Below are 24318 nucleotides of genomic sequence, written 5' to 3'. Positions count from 1 at the left end.
ACCGGAGCCGGGGTCTCCCGGGCAGGAGCTGGGACCGGCCCGCCATCGCCCCTCGCATTGCCGCCGCTCAGGGCCAGCAACGCTTCCCACACGGTGAGCCTGGGCAGGGGAGGGTGCGGACGGGGTGCGGGGAAGGGGCGTCTGGCTCGCCAGGTGTGCCCAGCGGCGGGACCGAGCGCGCATGGGCCCCCCGAGGCGCAGCATGGTGCTGGAGCAACGTGCGGTGGACTTCTGCAGGCTCCTATGAAATGTGCGTGCTTGTTGTGAGGCTGGGACCCTGTAACTGCACACATTGCTTTCTCCCTCCCCAGCTCCCCCCCCTCCCCCCCTTCAGGCTGGTTTTGTGTCTCGTTTTCAGAGACAAATTCGATCTTTCACACTCGCATAGAGGAGATGTTCTGGTGAATACGTATTTTGAGATGAGGTTAGTCCCTGTGATTAAAATGTCAAAACATTGCTTTCTCCCTCCCCAGCTCCCCCCCCTCCCTCCCTTCAGGCTGGTTTTGTGTCTCGTTTTCAGAGACAAATTCGATCTTTCACACTCGCATAGAGGAGATGTTCTGGTGAATACGTATTTTGAGATGAGGTTAGTCCCTGTGATTAAAATGTCGTATGAACTGTGGTGAAAAATGAAGGCTGCTCTCCCCTTCAGATGTCTGATCAGCTCAGGCCGATCGCAGTCTTCCCTAGAGATAGCTATCGCTGTGCTCAGGGACAATGATTGGATGAATCTGCCTTTATTGCTGCAGTAGTTTACCTATAAAGAAATAACCGCTGATGGCACAAAAAGGGTGCTATTTTCCGGTTCTGTGATATCTCACGTTATCTCCCACTCCTAGCTAATCTACTAGGAATGAAACTTCCCAAGTATGCCACTATATATGGGTAAGAGGAGGTATCTCTGTCCTGAAGGCATGACAGAGTAGAGAGAGGGGTCTATATACTGTCATGTTAACGCTAAATATCTGGAATTTTTATTGCATACATTTCCTTTTAAATTCGGAAAGATTTCATACTGACCCTGAAAGGCATTGATGGCATACTTTTCATAGAATTAATGAGTTCTTCGTGGATGCTCACATACTGTCTTCATAAACATATGGCAGAGCTTTAAATGGTAATGTGATTATGGGCTAGTGGAAGGTGAAACTGTGCATTTAGATATTAGTGTTTCAGTGACTTTCCAGGTAACTTCAGGCATAAAATATCTTATTCTAATCCATTTATAGCAAGAATTGTCTTAAGTAAAATAAAAAAATCTGTATATATATATAGGGTATTATCAAAAGGAGTGAGGAGTATTCTGCAAATTCAAGGTGAAGCTGCATACTTGAGAACAACTCCATTGTATATTTATGTATCTAGAGTGCATGTCTGAATTGTTTGTTAGTATAAAAGGCCAATTTTTTTCACATTTGTATACCAGTTAAGTGCTGCTTGATTTTAGAGTTGGGGCAACGGCTTAGGGGTTTGTTTAAATAAAATCATAGAAGAAGGAACATAGTACAAACAGCCTGGGCACCAATCATGCAAGTGCATTTACAGTAGGGCTCACATGTAACAGAGCCCAGACTTAATTTAGGATTTGTGAAAGCATGGTGGTCCAGCTGTTTTTCTGTGACTACTTACTAATTTTGGAAGTACAGAATTCTGGTATTCTTATACAAAGATTTTGTGTATATATATTATATATAGTGTGTGTGTTTTTATATATATATATATATATATATATATGTATGTAAAGATGCAGTCTTCATAAAGGCATTCAAGGGGTGTTCAGGATGTTCCAAGTCTCTTTACAAGTATGTGATTGTGTATATGTGCCTGTGTTTATGTGTAGCATATATATGTGTACTTATGGAAGCACCCAGGAATGATCAAGCATTATATGACGATGGATCATGTCCCTCTAGATTCTGACTGTTTCAAAGTCTGTCTTTCCTTTGTGATAAAGAGCCTACTCTACAGTGGTTTTTTAGCCCTGGGTGCTATTACAGAAATGCCTCATACTGCCTTTGTAGGTGGTTATTTTGTGGTTCACTAACATACCTTTTTGTGGTAAGAATCAGATGTGACGCCAGAATGCTGGATTTTAACCTGAAAAAAAAAGGGGGGGCAGTATCTGTTGTGTAAACTTAGGCCTGCTGACCTCAGCTGACACTGACAGATTGAAACCATTGGTTTTGCATCCCACCACCTTCCTCCAATCAGATCTGTTTAAAATAGGTCCTTTCAGTTTTCTTAAATTATTTTCCTTCTTGAGTCTATTTGCTTATCCTGTTTTCATCTCTCTTTGTATCTATGTGGCTTCTGTAATAGCTAAAATCAGGGTATTTCTGTTTGTGTTTCAAACTGTCAGAACGTATGGTGTGCTTAAGTGGGTGAACTGCTGGTGTTTATATGTGAGTGTGCATTGTATGTATACTAATTGTGAGAGAAATTGAGGTAGAAGTTATGTTTTGTTTAGACTGAAGGGTTTTTCTTTTAATGCAGACAGGGAATAAGTCAACTACCTGTCATAGTTCTTGCTTGTGTGATCCAGCCTCTGCTGAAACTGTGGTCTCCTACTGTCAAGTGAAATTTCATTGTTTGGTAGATTATAAATAGCACGGAGACGATGATGTTTTACACAAGCCTCATAAAATGGGACAGAGGTTTTGGTGGCAGACTTTGCAAGCACAACAGCCTTTGTTGCTAAGCAGGCAGGGTTGTGTGTTCTACTAGGGAAAGGTTTTGTTTTATTTTTTTTTTTTTAAGTGTGCCTTCATCCTAGGCTTATTTGCGTATGCTTCCATCCCTGGCTTTCTTCTTTGCCTTGTGGTGGAAAACATTAACCTGTTTCCAACCCCTTGTCCTCTTCATTTTCCTTTCCAAAGTCAGTGCTTTCTCTTTGCAAGCCTTAAGTTCTTGCTGTGATGATTGGAACCTTTTTCCATTCACTCTCTCCTATTTCATTATGGTCTTGTAACATCCACTTGACATGCTGCAGTAGAGATTATCTTGCTTGCCTGCTGCTCTGCTTGTATAAATCCCAACCTGTCTGTGAGTCCCTCTTCCAGACTCATCTCTGTCTCTGTTCTTTCTTGCTTGGCATGTATTCCTGCATTCTGCACTGTTTCTGTTTCTCTTGCAGTATACTAGTATTAATGTTTTTATCCTTCTGTCTAGTACTGGAAAACAACCCATTTACAATGCATGATTCAGTGCCCTCCCTCCTTCAAGCCCTTTCTAAGATTTCTGTGCAGCAAGCCTATTTTCTTTTGCCACCAGTGTTGAATGTTTACCCATACACTTTTGCATCAGTCATTGTATTAGTCTTGATTTTTTTAGTTTAATTTTTTTAAATTGACTTACATTATAATTGAACAGAGATCCCTGGACTCTGTTAATGCGAAGACCTGGTAGGCCAAATGCTGCTAATTTTTGCTGTTGTCATCTGCTTTAAAGGAGGAAAAACCAAAGCAAATATCTTCTTATTGTGGCGTTTTCATGTATTAAATTGCTACAGAAATACTGTCACATTTGAGTGGAAATAACTATGCAGTCATGATCTGGATTTTACTACATCTCATTTTCTTTGGATGTTTCTTCCTCTATTTAAAATTTGTATCTGGGACGAATATGAGGCTGTCTTAACTTCCAGGGGCTGTGGGGATCAGCTGTGAAATTTGGGTTCCAGCAGCTGGTGACTGTGGTGCTGTAGGAGCCGCAGTACTTTTGGGCACATCTGTCATATTTGTATAGTTCACCTAAACCAAGGAGTTAAATTGAGTGTACATTGGCTGTCCTTTTGAGTTTCATCATGTGTAATCAATGCAGGATGTCCCAGAAGTATTCAAACTCACTGCACCCCTAACAGAATTTAAAAAATTAAGAGTCAGTATCACTCTTGAGGCATTGTTCAGTCTGTGAAGATATTTGCTCTATGAAGTTATATTTAACTTTTCAAAAAATAAGCTTATATGGACCAGATACAACAACAGCAAAAATCCGAGTGGTGTATTCCTTCTACCACTCTTGTTGAGCCCCAAGCTCAACAAAGGCTTAGTCTTTTTTGGTGTATAAAACCTATACTCATGATAAAACCATTAGGGATAATCCAGTATTATTATCATTGTCCTAATTAGCAAGTATTTTTAGTTCTGAACGGAGGAATATTTTTTAATTAGTTTATCAAGGAAAAAGAAGGCCTTTTGTACCTTTGCTCAGGCTTTTGTTTTGTAGTCAACAAAATAGGCAGTGAAGCATGCTGCACCTGATACCATATGCCTCTTGTGTGTTTGACACAGTAGGGCTGAAACTGGCACGCCCAGAAATGCCGTGAAGAAAGGGGTATATAGTGTAACAATTATTCTTTAATTAAGTTACTACTTTAGAACACTGTTTCTCCCTTTGTCCTCATCTGTGCAAAGTAATAGCAGATAATGACATCTTATTCCTGTGCAGTATTTCAGCAGGCCATCATGATTGCTCTGTTATTAAGATTAATTTTACAAACCTTTTTAGATTTTGATTGACAGCAAAATCTTTTTTCTGTGATTTTGCTCAAAATAAAATTATAAGATATAGCTGAATCATGTGTCTGTCTTGGATAGTTTTATAGGGTGCTAATAATCACAGAAGTGACTGTTCCAAAGATGAAATATGATACGATTACATAACATTTTGATGCATTTGGAGGATGAAGTTGAGAAGAGGTACATGCTCCTTTGGGATTCAGTCCTGTTAGTCTTGTAAAAGGTCTTGAAACAGATCAATGCATTGGGTGAGTGTACTGCAGAGGAATTGTAAATTGTTAGCAGGCTGGATTCATTTTTATGCTACTTCCCTGTTGTTACAGGTCTGTTGCCTTAGTAAGTTACTGTTCTACTTCTGTTCCTAAATCCATTTGTGAAGGCAAAAGAAACCCAAATAATACCCCACTCAAATTAAAGTTTTGTTTCTTATTAATTTATTTATTGATCATAGTTTAGGGTGTAGTTTTGTTTTGCTTGGTGTATCTACTTCAAAGATTAGGTGAGTGGTTTTGGCATAGTCATCAACTTCCATAAAATGAACATAACAAAGTAAAAGATCTTAATGGTGATTTTGAAGTTATGAGAAACTACTCAGAAAGAAAAGAAACACCGCACTGTAATATTTGCTGTTATGTAATTGATGGTGTCAAAAGATTCAGGAAGATGGGTTCAAGCTCACCAGTTACTTCAATATATTTTATGGACTTACAGCAGTAGCTTTTTGATTATGTGTGCTACAAAAATATGTAAATCTTAGAAGATGTGGATGGGTTTGAGCACAAACAACACAATATAAAATCAGTAAGCTTTATAAGTGCATGCAGGTGGTCAGTTGTGTAGGTTGTTGGTTCTGGAATTTACAGGTCCATCTGCAGAAGCAAAATGGAGGTGTTGCAAACCTCTCAGGCATGCGGTTTCGGTTGATAGGCTGATGGAGCTTTTGCGTACTAAGAAGCGTTTGGTACAGGACTAAGAAGGCTGTAGTCTTTTGTAGCTTGCCAAGCCCATTAGTTGTGGTTCAGGAACTTACAGTGTTGCTGGAGAAGCCTGTGGAGCTTATGTGCAGTGCAAGCCTGAGCGTGACAGCAATCTCAGACACCCAAGTAGCCAGAAGTAGATAGGCAGAGCAAAGGACTGGTGCAAATCCAGCCCTCATCCAGGTTGGAAATAAATGAGGAAAGTTCATTTTTGATATGTACTTTGTGGTTTTGTTGTCTGATGGCTCTAAAACTCTTTTTGTTTGGCTTTTTTGAAAGAAGAGTGAGCTCTCTTCTCCTGTGCCACTTTTGGAATAGAGCCTGTGATAATGTGGTAATTTTCTACAGAGAAAGCCAGTGCTACTGTCTGCATCTGCATTTCCATTCCCAAGCAGCTGACTGAAACTGGCAAAACCAGTTACTTAGGATTTGGGTTGAAGTTGGAATAATGCTAGTGATTTCATTCTGCTGCTTGAAAAACCACGAATCTGCCTGAAGATGCAGGAAGCAGAGCTACAGGGTTTACACTTCAGAATGTGTTCACAAACGCTTTTAGAAAAAAGAACTTTTTAGTCCCTGTTGAGACAGAATAACTGTATGGGGTTTTTTCCAAGCTCTGAAGAACTTCTCAGTACAAACATTGAAGCAAGCAGTGCTTAGGAAGGGTGGAAAATAGTTAACTGTGAAAACAGGTGACTTGAGGGGAAAAAAATTCATTATTTCAGCTGTGGTAATGAGTACTTGGATTAAAAAGTTCTTAAAAATTACTTTTGCAGTGTTATTCTTTCTTCTTCATTGTCTACATTCATATTGCCTACTCCCAGTTTGTCTAGATATGTTCTGCTTTTGTTCAATTAGTGTTGGAGAATAAATTTTCATACCTAGAGTTTCCCAGCTTGAGTCTTTGGAATTGTATGTTTACTCTGCTGCTTCATTGTGCCTTTCTTGCACAACTCTCCAGTGCTGAACCTATGACACATCTTACTAACTAGATCTGGTTCTTCTGAAATAGGTGATTTAGCAGCTCTTGGGCCATTTTTTTTTTCTCTGCAGTAACTGCTGTTTATATACAGGATCAAGACAACCTTCAGAAAACTGCTACTGCAGTGCGCCTCAAACTTGACCTGAAGGAATTGCCTGTAGGCAAAAGAGAAGTCCTCTTAATGATTTTATTTCTGGTGCTTTGAGACATCAAACTAGGAAGGGAGTTTTTGTTGATTTCCTGTATATCTTCATTGTGCTTAAATGTTACAAACACCTTGGGTCTGAGTTGTGATTGTGTGGTAGTGCTTTCTATCAGATTGATCAAATTTGACAGTGTGAGCCTAAATTTCTCTGCAAACAAACATACACAGTCAAACTGCAATGATGAATGAACATCAGTCAAAATGGAATCAGAAGAGCAGTCAACTTGGCAGAAGCAGTTCCTGAGAGCCCTTCTTCTTACATTATATGAGTTTCAGAGCTGCAAATTTCAATATACTGTCCAAAGCTGAAGCTGGTGTCCAGCTGGCAAGTCTTTGGGAACGAGTTAGTGAATTTATAAAAATATGTTTCTGCTGTATCAGACTGATGCCTTAACAGAAGCACAAAGTATGCTTGAGTCTGCCTTGCATGTCTGAGTTTTCTCATTAGGAAGCACTTCTGCTGTTGCAGCACAGATTTCATTTCCTCATATCACAGCACACAACTGTCATTTTCTGATTTCAGCAACCTTAAGTGAACAAGGGATGTGTTATCCTTAGCTGCCTAGAAAAAATACAGTTCAGATGAAAAGTGTTCTCAGCCCTGGCTTGATCATCTGTCTGACAGTATCAGTGAACTTTTCGTTAGTAATTTGACATAAATATTAAGACTGGTGAATCAGCTGGAGAGACAGCAGGGGAATTCTTCCCACATTTGTGTAAGACCAGGCAGAAGACAAACTAATTATCCTCTACTTGAGAGCAAATGAGGAATTTTAAGGACAGCTATTTTAGTGGCAGGTATGCCTGTAAATTTCTTGTTTCTTAAAAATAACAGGTTTGGAGCAATACCTGTTTTCACACTCCAGTACTTTGCTGTTTGTTTGCTTCAAAATGCTGAATGCTGCTGTTTATTCCCATGTACACATTGTCAAGAGCAAATCTAATTTCTAAAATCTATTAATGCTTTTTTTCCATTCCTATAAAATAAAGTTACTGTATGTTCCTCAAGGCAAAGATTTGCTCTCTACTCAAGTCTGTGTAAGGCCCCAAATCTCATTTTGGTTAAAAGTTATCGTTAGGCTGGTTTGGGAAAGTGCTAAAGGATCTGCTTCTTCTTCATTGATTGGAATGTTTTGCTGACTTGTGACTGTCTCAAATGCAAGCAGTAAGTTGCATTCTTGAACTTCAGAAATGTGTGGGTTCTTTTCCTCTTTGTGCGTGTCACAACGCATTCCTTATTGCTTAAAAATGTATCTGTAACCTTTGATATACAGCAAATTTAGGAAGAAGTTAAAATCTTGATTTCTGAGAACAGGTGATGAGAGCATAAGCCATTTAAGTTCTTACAGGCATTGTATGTTATCTACTGTTACTATTATGAAGTCAAGCATGCATCATGATGTTACAGGTCTGCTGCCTTGAAGATTGCTTGGAAATATTGTTAGCTTCTCATGGTAGCATGCTTGTGATTGCCTTGTTGCAGACATTTAGGAGAGATGTGAAAATAGCATTTGAGAAACAAGAATCAGGAAATTTAATAGCATCCAGCAGTATCACAGTATACGTGCTGTATTTTTTAGATTCTCTGTAAACAATTGACATCTAAGAAGACACTTCATTTTGAGGTGATTTAGGCAGAATGGAGGGTTGCAGAGTGAATGTTGAAGCATGGAGTTCATGTCTTTCTTGTTAACTGGGTTTTTATATATTTATTTTCAATTTTAGGTTGGAGGCAGTAAGCACACAATGAATGAGCACCTACATGTTGGTAGCCATGGACAAATCCAGGTTCAGCAGCTCTTTGAAGATAATAGTAACAAGAGAACGGTTCTGACAACGCAGCCAAATGGACTTACAACGCTAGGCAAATCTGGATTGCCAGTGGTTCAGGACAGACAGACAGAGAGTGCCCACAGGCGACAAGGGAGCTCCAGCTCTTTAAAATCTGCAGATGGAACAGGGAAGGTGAAAACCTCTGTTATCACACCAGAGCAAGCAATGAAGCAATACATGCAAAAATTAACAGCTTTTGAGCATCATGAGATTTTTAGCTACCCTGAAATATACTTCTTGGGTCCAAATGCAAAGAAGCGGCAAGGTGTTGTTGGTGGTTCAAACAACTGTGGGTATGATGATGAGCAAGGGTCTTACATTCAAGTACCCCATGATCATATTGCATACAGGTATGAAGTCCTGAAAGTTATAGGGAAAGGAAGCTTTGGGCAGGTGGTGAAGGCCTACGATCACAAGATGCATCAGCACGTGGCACTAAAAATGGTGAGAAATGAAAAACGTTTCCACCGCCAAGCTGCGGAAGAAATTAAGATCCTGGAACACCTTCGGAAACAAGATAAGGATAATAACATGAATGTTATTCACATGTTGGAAAACTTCACATTCCGCAGCCATATCTGCATGACATTTGAGTTGCTGAGCATGAACCTGTATGAATTAATAAAGAAAAACAAGTTTCAGGGCTTTAGCCTGCCTTTGGTTCGGAAGTTTGCCCACTCAATTTTACAGTGCTTGGATGCTTTGCACAAAAACAGAATCATTCACTGTGACCTTAAACCTGAGAACATTCTGTTGAAACAACAGGGTAGAAGTGGTATTAAAGTGATTGATTTTGGCTCAAGCTGTTACGAGCATCAGCGTGTCTACACTTACATTCAGTCACGGTTTTATCGTGCACCCGAAGTCATCCTTGGTGCTCGTTATGGGATGCCCATAGATATGTGGAGCTTGGGCTGTATCCTAGCAGAGCTTCTGACCGGTTATCCACTTTTGCCTGGAGAAGATGAAGGAGATCAGCTGGCTTGTATGATTGAACTATTGGGCATGCCTGCTCCAAAACTCTTAGAGTCATCCAAGCGAGCGAAAAACTTTGTGAGCTCTAAGGGTTATCCCCGCTATTGCAGCATCACAACCTTGTCTGATGGCTCTGTAGTACTTAATGGTGGACGCTCTCGGAGGGGAAAACTGCGTGGCCCACCAGAGAGCAGAGAGTGGGGTAACGCATTAAAAGGGTGTGATGATCCCCTCTTCCTTGACTTCTTAAAACAGTGTTTAGAATGGGATCCTGCTGCCCGTTTGACACCCAGCCAGGCTTTGCGGCATCCCTGGCTAAGGAGACGGTTGCCAAAACCTCCAAGTGGGGAAAAGGCCTCAGCAAAGAGAATTTCAGAGAGTACTGGTGCTATAACTTCAATTTCCAAGTTACCTCCGACTTCAAGCTCAGCTTCAAAACTGAGGACTAATTTGGCACAGATGACAGATGCCAATGGGAATATTCAGCAAAGAACAGTGTTGCCAAAACTCGTTAGCTGAGTTTGAAAAACCCAATGCTGTTAATATGAGAGATACAATGTGGCTGAGCCTTATTTGTATGAAAAATTAGCTCAGTTATGCATTTTTATTTGCTCAATAAATCTATTCATTTGTATCTTTCAGCACTCATTTTAAATGTAATTTTAAATGTTAATTTTGTTTTTATAAAAATATGGGGACAATGCTTTAAGTTTTTATACTTATTTTTTAAAATGTTTGTCTTCTACAGTACAATTAGCCTTACTGTAACTAGTGTGACACAGTAATAAACATCAGTGGCAGGCCACTGGTTACAACATGACTGTCATGCATTGCAGCGTGGTATCAAAGGTATTAACCTTTCTCTTCCATGGTTCGTATTAGTTTTAACCTGGGGTAAATTTGAAAGACTACCTTTTGGATTTTATGGGTTTGGTCTGGATTCTGTGCACACTCACATCTGTGACTGACTGGACTCCAGGGAGAATACTCAAAGAATACAGTTAAGCACTTGTAAACTTGTAGTTTAAAGTGGAGCCATAGCATGTTCTATTGTCATTTTTTATGTGGTAGCCCAGAGAAAGTCATGGTATCACTAAAGATACTGTCACCTCCTGTGGAATGCTTTCTCTATTTAAAAGTTATGGGCTTTCATTAAAATGATCATTTAAACATAATGCAAAAAATAACACCGGGGCTAAAATGACTTACTTTGCATGCCACGTGGTAGAGTGAGAGGAACGGATGGTCTTGGAAAGCATGAAAATGGCAATATGTCTGTTTCTCTGAATTTGAAAGTGGCTGATTAGTTGGTAAAGCAAAATTGTTCTGAATTTCATTTCAGGTTTGTAACGTTGAGCATTCACACAGGTTCTCCTTTTTTCTTTTTTGTTTTTTTTCCCCCGTCTCTTCTCTTCTGTTTTTTCTGATGTGCAGCTTGTTCTCCCAAAATCACATAGGCAGAAGTGCTCATTCTGTCAGTTTTATACTGTAACTTCCAGACTGTTAAACTACATGGATTTCAAGGTTGCTTTTATTTCCTCTGACAATGTTTGGGTGACTGTGACTTCTGTGGTACATTTACACTTCAGATCAAATCTGCATGTAGGGGCAAACACGATGTTACTACATTGCTTCCTGTGGAGGAGTACTTCACCTTAGACAGCTTAACTGTAGAAGGGAAGATCCTCAGTGGAAAGGTTTTCATTTGTAAGACACCATCCTAGATAATTTCTAATAAGGGAAAATTATCAAAGGAAAGCTAAGTGCTTGGGATTCGACTTAATCTTTGGCATTTGTAGATGAAAATGAACTCTGAAAGAACAGTTAGAGGTATGTGTAGATTTGTTCATGTGTGTGTGTGCTAATGCTGGGTTTTTCTTTTTTACTTTTAACTGCATTCATGGAACAAAGATGGTCTACTAAAGAATAGTGTCTAGACCTACGAGAGAGGTATTCACATGTTGTAGCATGTTTTCAACAGGAACAATTTGAAATCTGAGATCAGTATTTTAATGCATACAATGGCTGTGGTCTACATTGGATGTATAAAACATACGAAAAGGGAATTTTAGACTAAGTAGAACAATCCTTAAATGTTTATGGATGTTAGAACAAGACATACTAGAATGGATTGCATTAAACCTCAGTAACTTTACTTATAAACAACATTTATATGCACAGATTTTACTGAGTTACTTGTACAAATTATGAAAATTACTTAAAGCATGGTCCCCTGAGAGGCCAAGAAAGTTTCCGGTTAAGTTCTCCTTCATATTGGTTAATTTACCACTTACAGCTTAATTTTTCTTTGTTGGTTTATTTTTTAATTTAATGTAAGACTGGGGGAGGGATATAAAGAAAAAAATGACAGAATTCTCAGGAAACATATCGCTGAACTTCTTGCCAAAAAGTCAACACCTAAAGAAGCTCCAAAATAATTTCTGAGTAGAGGATGTTATTTGTTGATTGATAAATGTAAAAATTAGACTGTCAATCAACCATTTTTCTTTCTTTTTAAAATAAAAAGATAATTTCTTGCCTCAAATTAAATTATTTCGTGTTAACTGTTCACAACTTTATACAATATGTGTAAGTGCAATATGTAAACATGTGTGAAATCATGTTAAAAATGAAATATAATACTTCTAAGAAAAGTGGGGTTTAGAATATTAATATCCAGTAAATTATGGTCAGTAAATTCTAAGTCTGGAAAAGAGATATATTAATTTTAATGTAGAATTAACTAACTCTCATAACTGTGGGAATACAATTCTATGTATTTTTCTACAGTAACAGGGAATCTTTACTTCCTCCACCACCTGCTTGGCTTTACCACTCCTTTCTACCTTAACTCTTCCTGCAAAAGTTGGGAAATAGGGATGCTGATGTTAAGGGTGAAAGAAGAATCATCTCCCTTGATATTTTTTAAAGCAGACATTGATATATGTTCCTGCCTTTTGTGACAACTTAAGGTGAAAACATTTGTGATGTTCATGGGTCATTAATGGGCTACAACCACTAAATTTTCTTTTTCATGTAACCAGTTCTTAATGCCAATAAAGCATTTATGATCCACCTTCTTCATAAATGCTACCGGAAACTAAAAGGCCAAACTATAGTGTGAAGAGCTATTTTTTTAACCCAGATACAGTGGAACTTCCTCTATACTAAAGGAGCAGCTACATCAAGGTTTTTAAGTGATGTAGCTGCATTTTATTGTAGCTTATTTATACCTGTAAAAAAAAGTGGGGGGAGGGGGGAAGGATGTTGCCTCTTGCTTTGATGTGATTTTATTCTAAGGGCTCTGATAATTAGGCTGATAGAAGTTGGCTTGGAAACAGTGCTTAGTCTCACATGTTACCATTGTCTGGGGACGTCTGAGCTATTTTCAGATCTAGTAACAGCACAGTGTTGTCTTTGGTTGCAGTCTCACTTGGCTCAGTTTCTTGCACCACTGGTGTGTTCATTACCACTTAAATGTTGGAACAAGAGAGTGATGCAAGATGTGTAGATTAAGGATAGAGGATGGATTGTGCCCTTGGTGTTAACAATGTGCCTTTTGTTATAAATGCATCTTGGCCTCTTTAACCCTTGGAATACTGCTTAGTAGGGATGAAATCTATTTTTAAGTGCTATACCTGTCTTAAAACATCCTGTAGATGATCGAGGCCTTAATAGAAACAATAAGGCAATCACACTGCTAGGGTGGAGAGGACACTCTGTTCTTGTAGTACTGTCTCGTTAAGGGGTTAAAGATGGCCCTTCCTCATTGGTTGTACTTTAACATCAAATTGATTTTTTTTAGTAATTTTTTGTTATAGTGACACTAGACAGAAATCAACTGTATTTGTAAAAATTTACCTCAAACTCTTTAGTTTTATAGTGTGATTTAATCCCAGGGCATTTGGTATGAACCAAAGTGCATTCCTTTTATATGTGCCTGGCTCTTATAAAAGTGACCAGGGATTTTTACAATTTGGGTGCAAGGCACTTAAGCCACTTTTAACTTGGTGGGTGGTTTGGAGTTATAAATGACTTCATGGGAATGTTGAAAACACTTAAAAGACATAAGTAGCATCGGGCAATATTAAAATCTTTAAGCAAGGGTGTGCATTATTTAATGCTCTCCATTTGTTAATTTTTTTTCCATCAGTAATATTTGTGATAATGCAGAAACAACTCTTTTTACAGTCTGCAAAGATTAGAATATTGCCCAGTGTAATACTATGGTAGCATTTGAATAAAATAACATTTGTGAATTATTGTTTCTAGGGGCTTGTACATCTCTGCTACAGATTGTAATTATTCAGTTCAACTGCTACAATTGCGTCTAAGCAGTAGCTTGGGTTTTTATTGGGCAATGACTTAGACACGTGACTGTAATATGCTGCAACTGTGTGTACTGAAAACATGTGAAAAATGATTGAATGTGGACTGTGTATATATTTATGTATAATTTTCTGTGAGATGCTGCTGTTGCCACTTAACATTAAAGATGTTGTAGTGGGTTTTAATCCTAGTGGCCAGTTTTATGATACTGTATGTATTGTACAGCTGATGACAGGAGTTAAGACTGTTCTAGTGAATATTTGTTACATTTTATTGTTGTGGCCAGAGATCATTTCAGAATAAAATTTTATGTCCTACTTTGATTCTGTCCACTGTACTTTGGGGTTTTTTGTAGTCGTAAAGAGAGCCCTTGGAATGCTGACATTTCTTAAATGTGGAAGAGAGGCCTTCTTCTAGCCTGCTCAGTCAGTGGCAGCAGTGCTTTTGTTCCTGAGCTTTCTTGCTGGTATCTGTATATAGCAATCACCCATTGCTGCAGGATGACTCTTCTACTGCTTGATGTGTCTTGACAGCCTTGAATATTGCCCAAAGGCTGCTTTTGCCCTGTGGTTTCTAAAGTTCTTCTCAGGACTTAGAAAATAATATGTTTTGTATTTTTATTTGCTCCCTACAGAGAAAGGATCAGGAATTTTGTGGATGTGGCTGTTCTAACTTTTTTTAGCTGCTTTTGACAGATTTTTTAAAACAACAGTAGGTCTGATTTTGTAAGAAATACTTGATTGAGACAGGTACAGTGTGTATTCTTTTTCTTAAATTTGCTTTTAAAAGACCCAGATTTCTGCACTAATGTTTGTGTCAGACTGAATTTTCAGAGCTTGTCAGACTTTGTGAAGTCCCAGGATAATGAGAACATACTAAACAGGCTAGACTGAGCTAAGTTCTGTTCATGAATACATCCAGAGGAATTTCACCATTTAGTGCAGAGCTGCCTCGTAGGTGATTGGTGACATTCTCTCCTTGGTGATGTCCATGTGCACCTGCACCCAGAGCAGTTTCTCTGAAAAGCTTTCTGGTTTGGGTGAGCCTAGGCTGAAATCAAGATATTTTAATAGGCCTTTTTTAGTGTTTCCTATTCAGCATAGTTGGGAGATTTTAGAGCACAAACCCCATCAATATTAAGTATAGATAGATACAGTTTACAGCTCCAAAGAGCAGTGAGTCAAAAATCACATCTTTGTGGCCTATTTGTTTGTGATTGTGTTCTGAGGACAAAGGCCTTTCTTTGGTTTTAGTTAGTTCAACTTTTTAATTGAAAGAAGCTTAACTAACTCACTCCAGCTCTCTAATCCTCTTGCCAACTTTTGCACTATTTTGTCGCCTTTGTTTTCTCATTTGAAGAAGGGTCAGGGCCTTCTCACTTCATTTCAGTTGTCTGGAAGTTGGCTTTTGGCCTGTGCCGTTTGCTGAGACTCCCAGGAGCTAGTGAGGAATTTGTGTTGCCTTCTGCCAGCACTTCCTTCCTAGTCTTTAGGAGCTCAGATCCCTCCCTAAAACGGAACCCTTGGAAGCCTACCCTGAATGACAGTCTGTAGTTGCTGTTATGTCCACAGTGCTTCTTTTTGTGAAAAATCTGTCTACCTTTTGATATCAGCTGTGCATCTCTTGTTTTTATGGAAAACTCGGTAAAGAATGCAAGAAGTGTAATGATCATCAGGTACTGTGTTGTTCACTTACAGGTGCTGTTGCTTCTCTTCAAAATGCCGTCTTGTCCCAGTTTTTAAAGATCTGCTTATTGAAAGATCCAGAAGGAATTTTACTCTTGCTCAAGACTTAAGAAGAGAAAAAGGTACTATGGAAAGTGTCTGTATAGGGCTGCCCTATAGTCAGGAGTTGCTATGGAGAGGGAAAAAAGGCACTACTGATAGGACAAATAGGGCCAAGTTTTGGGTAAGCATGATCCTTCTGGGGTTCCATGGAGGTTTAAGAATTTCAGCAGTATCAGGTTGAGAGTAGGGAAGTGTTAAATGCTTCTCAGTGTCTTAAACAATTGATAAACTATTAATTCAGTAGAAAAACATTATTTTGAGAGCCTGTAATTTAAACTCTATGCTAATAATTAAAGGATAGCATTAAAGAATATTTTCTGTAGCTAGAACTTTATAAACATTATTATACATTTCTTTTTGAAATGTGATTTATAGCACTGTTATGCTGCTAGCATAATCCTATGTTTTATATTTTATTGTTCCTGAGAGGAAGAAGATTCCTTGTCTTTTTCTTGAGTGCATGGTACTAGACATCTCTCAGCCATCAGATACGCTTTATGAGAGTGAAAGTGGCAGTGGTAGAACTGGTTTCTGTTCCTTTGCAGGAATCTTCTCCTGGAACTGGGGTTTCTCTGTGTCATTTTCCCTCTTTGATTTTGTCTGCTGTTTGCTTGCTTGTTCATTTGTTTGTTTTTAAGAAGTGCTTTCCAGACTCTGGCTGTGGTGAGTCTCGGATCTCTGCCAACTATCAAACACATTGGGATAGGGAATAACTGCAAAAACAATGGTTCTTTAGCTTTTTCCCAACAATAAACAGAAAGTCTACCTCAATACCAAACTCCTAAGACAGGGAAAGCACATTCACCTCCAGCTGCTTGATCCACACTGGCTGTTAATCTTGTTGTTTAATTTCTGCATGAAGTTTGGTGGAAATGCCAGGTGCTGCAGAATGAAATGGCTGTGTCCATCACTTTGAGGGGGGAAAATAAGACTACAGTGGAAGGTCATGACATTTTTTTTGTGAAAATCAGGGATAGAGATGGAGCTAGGGAAGGTTTTGTTGAGAAATTCTTGTACTGGAAGCTCTGCATAACACCGTGGGAAGTGGCAATACAGTGTTCCTCCTAACAGAGTGGGAACTGTGTCCTCTGTTTCGCAGACTTGACTTTACTGTGGTTTGGATATCTGCAAGCTGTGTGTAGCTATGAATACCTTATGTACCTAAAGATATTGTCTGGAGCAGTTGTGAACAGTGAAATATTATTTTATCGCTAACACGGGCACTGGGAAATCCAAAGGTTCTCATTCAGAGATGAGACCATCTGATGCGACATTGCAGCACCCAAAATCCATTTAAGACTAAATGCAAAATCCATTTGTCTAAATGCAAAGCATTGCTGTGAACTGTTAAACCATGATTGAACACAGAATGGGAGAGAAATGTCCATGAAGCAGAAAAGCAATTAACAATTGTTTTATAAAGACTTTTGAGCAGGTTTCAAGTATCATATTGATTAATTTAAGACTACCTCTTTAATTTAATAAAAGTGGTCTGAATAAAGACATAATATTTTTATTTCAGCTTCAATGTGGCAGTAAAAGTTCCACATTTAATTATTTTTTCCCCAGCTGTGGGTTCTTGCAGACACTACAAATATGCTTTCCTCAAACCACCTAGGTATAGACATCTACTCTAATATCAGCTCCTGATGGATAAGCAGGACCCAAAATTAAGGAATGTGTGTGTGTATACAAAGTATATGTATAGGTATGTATGTGTGTGCACATATATGACTCTTTGAAAAACAAACCCAGAAATTCTGCGGGCATTCTTTGTAGTGCTTTACAAAAAAAAAAAAAAAAAGAGATGTAGGTTTGTTTTCCCTTTGCCTCTTTGAAGTTTCAGTGTAAGTCATTTTTGCATTGCGCACACATCAAAGCCATTTCTCACTGCTGTACTAATTTCACCATGGGGGTGCACACAGTGAACCTCAGCTTTCCTGCTGCAGGCAGAGGGTGCTCAGTGAGCAGCAGTCAGGTGTCACCCCATGACAGGTGGTCCTGTCACGTTTTCTGAAGCAGACCTCCATCAATTAGAGAGTTGTTTTGTATCTTTCCATGCTTGGCAACTGAAATAATTCCTTTGTGGTTAAAGCCTGAGTCCATGTGCTTAACTTGGGTTTTTAAACTTCAGCTGAGAAAGAAATCCTGAGTTTGTAAAGTCCACAGCTGGAATTAAAAATGGATTTCTAAACATCCTAGTACTTGTCTCATCCAACTGTACACTTATAAAAAGGTCTTTAAGATTGGAAAGGTTTTTCTGAAGGTGTGTGCAGAGAGTGCTTTGCCCAGGACAGCCCTCGCCTGATGGCCCAGTCTGTGCTGCTCACAGATGGCTTTGCTGTTGGTACCCCGGGAGGCTGGCGCTCCTCCAGCACTTCTGGCTTCCTCCAGGTAGGAAGAACACTTCATGGACAAAACCACCGAGTAGCGTTGCTAAGGAGAAACTAAACATTTGTATCTCAAGGGCTGTGCACACTGCACATGAGACTGCACATTCATCTCTTGCCTGGGTTTCACTCCTGTGAGCTGTTCTTTCCCACTGGACCTGCTCCTCCACAGGCACCTCCCAGTCCTGCCAGCACCCATCTCTGTGCCCTGTTGGGGTGGGAATGAGCGGGTCTCATTCCTCCTGAGCTGCTAGCCCATCACTGCCTACAGCTGTGTGTGCAAATTCCTTGCCAAAGGCAGTGAACAGCTGGTCTGGGGCTTCCAAGGCGAAGTTGCTGCCATAGGGTACCCAGCAGGGTGCTGCAGCCCGCTGGTGTGAGCCCAGCTGTGCACCTGTAAAGAGGTGGCCCTGGCCCTGCTCCCTGTGGGTGCTCCTGGCCTTAACTGTGTGTGGAGGCAGGGGCATTTTCCCTGTCCTTGGGTGCACAGCAGAGCTGAATTGTGATGCTTAGGTGAGTGCTCTCGTGCTGCAGGAGGAGCAGGAAAGTTCTCCCTACCCTGGCACTGATAGCATCAGGCAGAGCAGCTTAGCACCTGTCAGGGTGGGATGTGAGGAAGCTGTAACACACTGTTCCATTGGCACAGGGGGAATGTTTCAAATCACAAGCATTTGCAGATGGCCTGTCTTAATTAGCTTTGACAAGTACCTAAGTTACTTTAAGTTACACCACAACGAGATCCTGAAGCTTTCATTTTTGACACTTAAAGTTTTTCCCCTCCTCCTGCTACAGCATTCCCATGTTTTGTCCATATAAAGCTCCTGAGAAGAAATAAGATCTTTATGTAGTTCAGGAGCTATATTTTGATTGACTAAACGATTTATAATCAGGAGGTGCCTCCTGCCAGTGCTCCTCGTCTGTTGAATGAGAATTGCCTGCAGCAAATCCATGCCAGCAGAGCTGACAGAAAAGTACACTGGTGCCTTCTCAAAGCAAATACCTTGCACCCCAATTTCCCTCCTTCCTCATAGTGACTCAGACAAATTATCTTTATGGCCAATGACTACAGGAGTTACAGATTTTTGCTCCAAAGGCCATTAGCAGAATACTTAGCCATGCAGTTATTGATGGTCTATTATGTGGAGTAGTGGTACTGGCAGCCTTGTTAGAGGCCCTGAATCAACTCTGTGTGAAAAGAAGCTGAAGGCAAGTGTGCCTCTACCTTTGAAGGATGCAAAGCAGAAGCCTTTCCTCACCTGGTAGAATACACTTGATCTGATTGCCAAAAATCATCTAGTTCTGGAGTGGGCAAGATTAGAAACAGAAAAAAATGGCTGCTATGGGCCTTCGAGGAGATACAAATGGGGTTTTTTCCCTCCTCTGATGAAATTATGGCATAACAGGCACCTGGAATATTCTAGCCAGGAAGGTGTTGGGCACACAATCCATCTCAGCTGCAGCAGAGGATCAATATAGGACTCTTTGTTCCCAGTGTTTTGGTTTTCCTTTGGCTGAGGTGGATCTGTGTCTGCTGAGGTGGGTCTGTGAGGTGTCTGCTGGGCAGAAAAATTCCCCTTTTGGACAAAGCTGAGGAAATCCTTGTGAGCTACCCTGTCTGTAGATGGGCAGGTTGGAGAGACAGGGAACATGGTGGTTGCAAAAAAGTACAGTAAGTAATAAACAAGGGATCACTTTTCTTCCTCTTGGTGATTTCATCCAACTCTGTATTGCATTGGACTTTGGTATCAAAACACAATCACCTGCTTGAGCTGTGAGTGCCCTATGTATAAAAAAACCACATAAAAGCGCATAAACTCAGGAGATTAAAAATAGAAGTTACCTGTGGAGTACTATTTCATCTCCCTCATGGACCTCAGCTTTCTGAGTTTCACATTTGTAGATTTCTTTTCTGTCTTCCAACCAAGATAAGTAAAACTTTTCTTGGAGCATAGGGCCTAAAGGGCATCCACTGTCACAGTAGATATAATTTCATAAAATCCTTTATCTAAATGTACTGTTTTCTACAAACGTAGTTAGCTTAATAGCACCTACTGCTTCTTTTGAAAGACTGCTATAAAACACTGTTTCTCTGATGGTTAGAAATGTGCTTTTAGCTTAAAATAGTTGATGATTTTTTTTCATGCTATTTGTTCTTGTGCCAACATTGTCTTATGGCTTGAATGATTCTTTTGCCATGGTGGTATTTGGACATATATTTATAAAGTGTAATTGTATCCCCCTCAGCCTTTCCTTTGCTAGGCTAGTGCTATTAAGCTATATTTGTCTCATCAGTGAAACTAACTCCCCATGCTTGTCTTACTAGATGTCTGCACCTGTTCTAGCTTCAGTTCAGCTTTCTTAGAGCTGTGGCTGGCATCCTGCTGGTAGTCCCACCAGGAATATGCACAGTATGAAAAACACCCCTCCCTGCCCACTGCTGTGCTTCGCCCAGAGCATCCCAGGATTTTCCTTCTCTGTGTCATGCCAGCAGCTCCATTCTGGCCATTCTTCAGTTATTTGGCTGCTCCCCTGCCTCTCCTTCCTTGTGCTGTGCACAGATGATGAGATGCAAGTCACAATAAAATTTCTCTTGGCTGGTGTGTATCTACTTGGCTTTGCTCTATTAGATTTCCATTGCCTTATTGTGAGAAATGGAACCTCGTGATTCTCATGAGTATATGTAATCTGAGCAGCTGGAACTTTTAGGAAAACATTAGAAATTATGTGACCGTAAGGGGAAAATAATCATATTCAGCATTCATTTTTCAGAGATATGTTTCAGATGTGATGCAGTTGGCTCTAATCAACATTGGTACATTAAGGTGTTGCCATTACACCAGAACAAAAGCTTATGTTGCCAAGTCTCATGACTTGAACTGGTGTTTTTTTCTCAAATGCTCTCTCCTAGAATTGCTATTACAAGCTAAATTTTCTAACTTTTACTGAAATATATTTCTAGTTTCAGAAAGAAGAGTGTTGTAAACGCTAAATCCAGAGAACAATTCCTCTGAACTTAAAAGGGACAGATTACAAAGAGAAAGCAGGTTTAACTCCAAGACTACTGAATTTGCAGGGCATGTAGCAATAGTGCCAAGATTTTCAGAGCATTTAGGGTTTTCAGTGTACGATATGAAATAGTACAATTTGATCTAAAAGTCCTATTTTTCTACACATCTAATTGAAAGTTGTTTCATGGAGAGACATCAAGTCAGAAGTGGTGGGACTTGCATAACCATACCTGGCTATCTTGCATTGAAATGTCTTATGCTGAGGGCTCAGGTACACTTCTACTCTAAAAAGACACAGGGAAGGAAGATGATAAGAAGAAAGCAGCCATGGAAAGCAGGAAATATTGAAGGTTGCTGGGGTGAGTTTAGTGCCTGCGAGGAACTGATAATGAGGCTGAACTTTGCCCTGCATGCTCTTATCATGGATCACGAGAAAGCCACATATGGGCCGGCCCCTGCCTCTGCCAGTTCCCACTCCTATGTCACTCCTGAAAGGGTTGCAGCCGGTGAGATGGGTTGGCTATGCCAAGTTTCAGGCTTGAGAAGGGTTCACAAATGAGTTTAAGACAAGATTTGAAGGCTTGTCTTCACAGGTGGTGTGTTTAGATGGTATTGACCCTTACTGCTGTCTGTGCTGTACTATGTTCATCCCAAATGTAGAGATTTCTCCAAAAAAGCAAAGATGCATCGATGACCAGGAGGAAGCTTCAGTGTAGGTGTTCACTGCCTGTCCTCTTCATGCTGTTTAACAGTGAACTAGTAATGGAGTTTTCTTGCAAAGAAAGGCTTCTGCTTGGGATTTTTTCCTGGACAAGCTAAGAGAATGCAGAGAATGGAAGCACAAGACAGTCTGATTTAAAGTTGGAAAAATTTTTTTTTTCAAGCACATTTTGAATATTTATTTTGAAATATTATCAAAAGCAGGAATTTTAAAATCTTATGTTTTCTTTTGGTTTTATTCCTGCACTTCACAATTTTTTTCATTCCTTTTCAGCACTTGCTACTTCTTTTTTTTTTTTTGCCACAGGAACCTGAAGAATGAAGAAAACAGATTAAAAGTGAAAGATGAAAACAGATTAAAAGTGAAAGAAGTCAGAGGAAGTAAGTTTAAACATGAAACTAAAAACACTGCAAAAATTTCACATAGAGCTTTCATTTTCAGACACACAGAAAATTTGCTGGAAAAAATCAGTTAAACAAATGAAGCACATCTATATTTGGATTTTCTGTACAGAGAGGTTTTATCTGACTAAAACTCAAATCCTACTAAGATTTTATTGTCTGTTTAGCTTAATATACATAAATATTTCTTTTTGCCAGGGTGGATTAGAAATCATGTTCAAAGGGCTTCTGTAAAGCTTCTAACTGCTCTGAGGTGTCACAATAAGGACCTTAAGCCCAAAAGAATTCCCTTTGTTTGGTGACAGGAAAACATGATAATATTATGGTTTGGCTTCATGAATGACAGAGGAGATGACAACCAAGGCCCACTGCTGAATAAGTCAATGTTCACACCCAAGGGTTTGCTTTATTTTTCAAGGAGGGCTTAGGGAGCTTGCAGGTGCATTTGCTTCCCAAAGATACTGTTTAGATTAAATCAGTTTAGGAGAATAAAGGTGTTTCTACTTGACAATGAGCATAGCCAGGTGCAACTAAATTCTGCTCCAAGACTAGAATAGTTTTTGGTTTTCGCATTATTTGTCCACTTAATATCTGCTTTTTTTTCTTTTTTGCTGCCTTTCATACCAAGGTTAATAGGAAAAAAAAATCAACTTGACTTTAGCCTTCAAAATGGGCAAGGACCAGGCTTGCAAAGCAACCTGCTCTAGGAGAAGGCTGCTTTGTGTACCTTGGGTGTTGCAAAAAGCCAGGGTGGAGGAGGAACATGGTTTGGTTACTGACAGCTGCTGTCCAGCTGATGTAATTCAGTAGTAGCCAGTGTCACGCAGAAACTATAGAAGATACAAATGATAATTCCTCGGGGAGCTCTAGAGATAAATAATTCATCAAAATGAATTTTATAGTAGGGGTCAAAAGAAATTGAAGACAGCCTGAGTGTTAACTCTCTGGGGGAGAAATTGACAGATTGTTTTTGTACAAACTATGCAAGGGGGAAATACAGGCAAATTAGATGTAAATGGAGAATACAGCATTGTTCCTACTACCTGGAACCAAAGAGACATACAAGAAATTAAAAAAAGGAAGCATGTTATTAAGGAAGTCAATAACTGAAACAGGTGCTGGATAACAGCAAAAGAGAGTGAGGTGTCACAGGTCCATGTACAATGTATCATATAATCACAGTGGAAGAATGTCTTCTTAGTAATCAGCTCAGTCACTTGCCCACAGTTAGGGGTTGATTCATCTCCCCAAAATATTTAATGTGTCTGAATCAGGACACATCTGTCTGTGAGGGAAGGACAGAAGTGCCTACATGGGACATGGTTCTGGCTCCCACAGGTGCTAGGGACTAACCCAGGGGTGGCTCAAACATTCCCTGCTGACTGGGCCAAGTCACCCTGCATCCCCTGGTGCCTGTCTGCAGCTGCATCTCGGAGGCAGATGTTCCAGAGGAGAAAGCCATCATGGCCCATGCAGCTCAGAGCTCCCAAAGGAAAAACAGTGGTGCTCCACTAAGCAGATGTAATGGCTGTTTCTCTGTGACTGCTTCAAAAAGCATTCCTTGGTGAAGCTCTTTTTGAGCTTGCCTAGCACAAGGTGACTGTTTTTCCACATACCAGGCTGCAATTCTGCAACTCTATGTGTTTGGGTTTTATGTTTGCCTTACTTTGTGAACTCTGGCTAGTCAAATAACTTCATCCTGACCAAACTTGGTATTTGAATAAACACGGGCTTAGGAATGACTTGTTATAAGACTGTGAAAATGGCGTGTTGCTTATGTACAGTACAAAATTTTCCACCCAGTCTTACATTTTCAAAAATGGTCTCTAATTTTGTGTATCCAAATTTAGTCTCCCAGAGGCTGGCTTTCAGAGGTCTTGCCTGCTCCCAGGTTTGAGCATGTATACTTCACAGTCCCCAGAATAGCTTCTCCAGGCCAATCTGCTCTGTTGCAGCCCATGTTTTGTGCTATTCTGGATTAATTTGCTGGTGGCTGAGAACTGCTATCTGTGACATATAAAATGTTATCCACACTGTAAGTTTTGTGTTCCCCAAATCTGTGAAATTTTCTTTTCTGGAAACTTTAATATTTTCTTAGATCAAAGATTTCCTTCCTATCCAGACCCAGAAAAAAAAAAAAACAAACCACTTTTATTTTCCTTCATAATCACATGTAGATTGCAACTATGAGAG

At 39.7% G+C, this 24318-nt stretch overlaps 1 protein-coding gene across 1 annotated transcript; it reads left to right on the top strand.

The window, feature by feature from the left end:
- Positions 1 to 6: 6 nt before the first annotated feature.
- On the top strand, positions 7 to 14141 carry DYRK2 (dual specificity tyrosine phosphorylation regulated kinase 2). Its single transcript, XM_005419232.2, has 2 exons — positions 7 to 93; positions 8407 to 14141. The coding sequence occupies exon 2, from the start codon at positions 8428 to 8430 to the stop codon at positions 10006 to 10008; it is 1581 nt and encodes a 526-aa protein (XP_005419289.1). The 5' UTR covers positions 7 to 93; positions 8407 to 8427; the 3' UTR covers positions 10009 to 14141.
- The last annotated feature ends 10177 nt before the right edge of the window (positions 14142 to 24318 follow it).

This window comes from Geospiza fortis, unplaced genomic scaffold (genome assembly GCF_000277835.1).
Source record: "Geospiza fortis unplaced genomic scaffold, GeoFor_1.0 scaffold166, whole genome shotgun sequence".
Taxonomy (NCBI): domain Eukaryota; kingdom Metazoa; phylum Chordata; class Aves; order Passeriformes; family Thraupidae; genus Geospiza; species Geospiza fortis.
The sequence above is the reverse complement of the archived record's forward strand: the minus strand, read 5'-3'. Positions and strand labels throughout refer to the sequence as shown.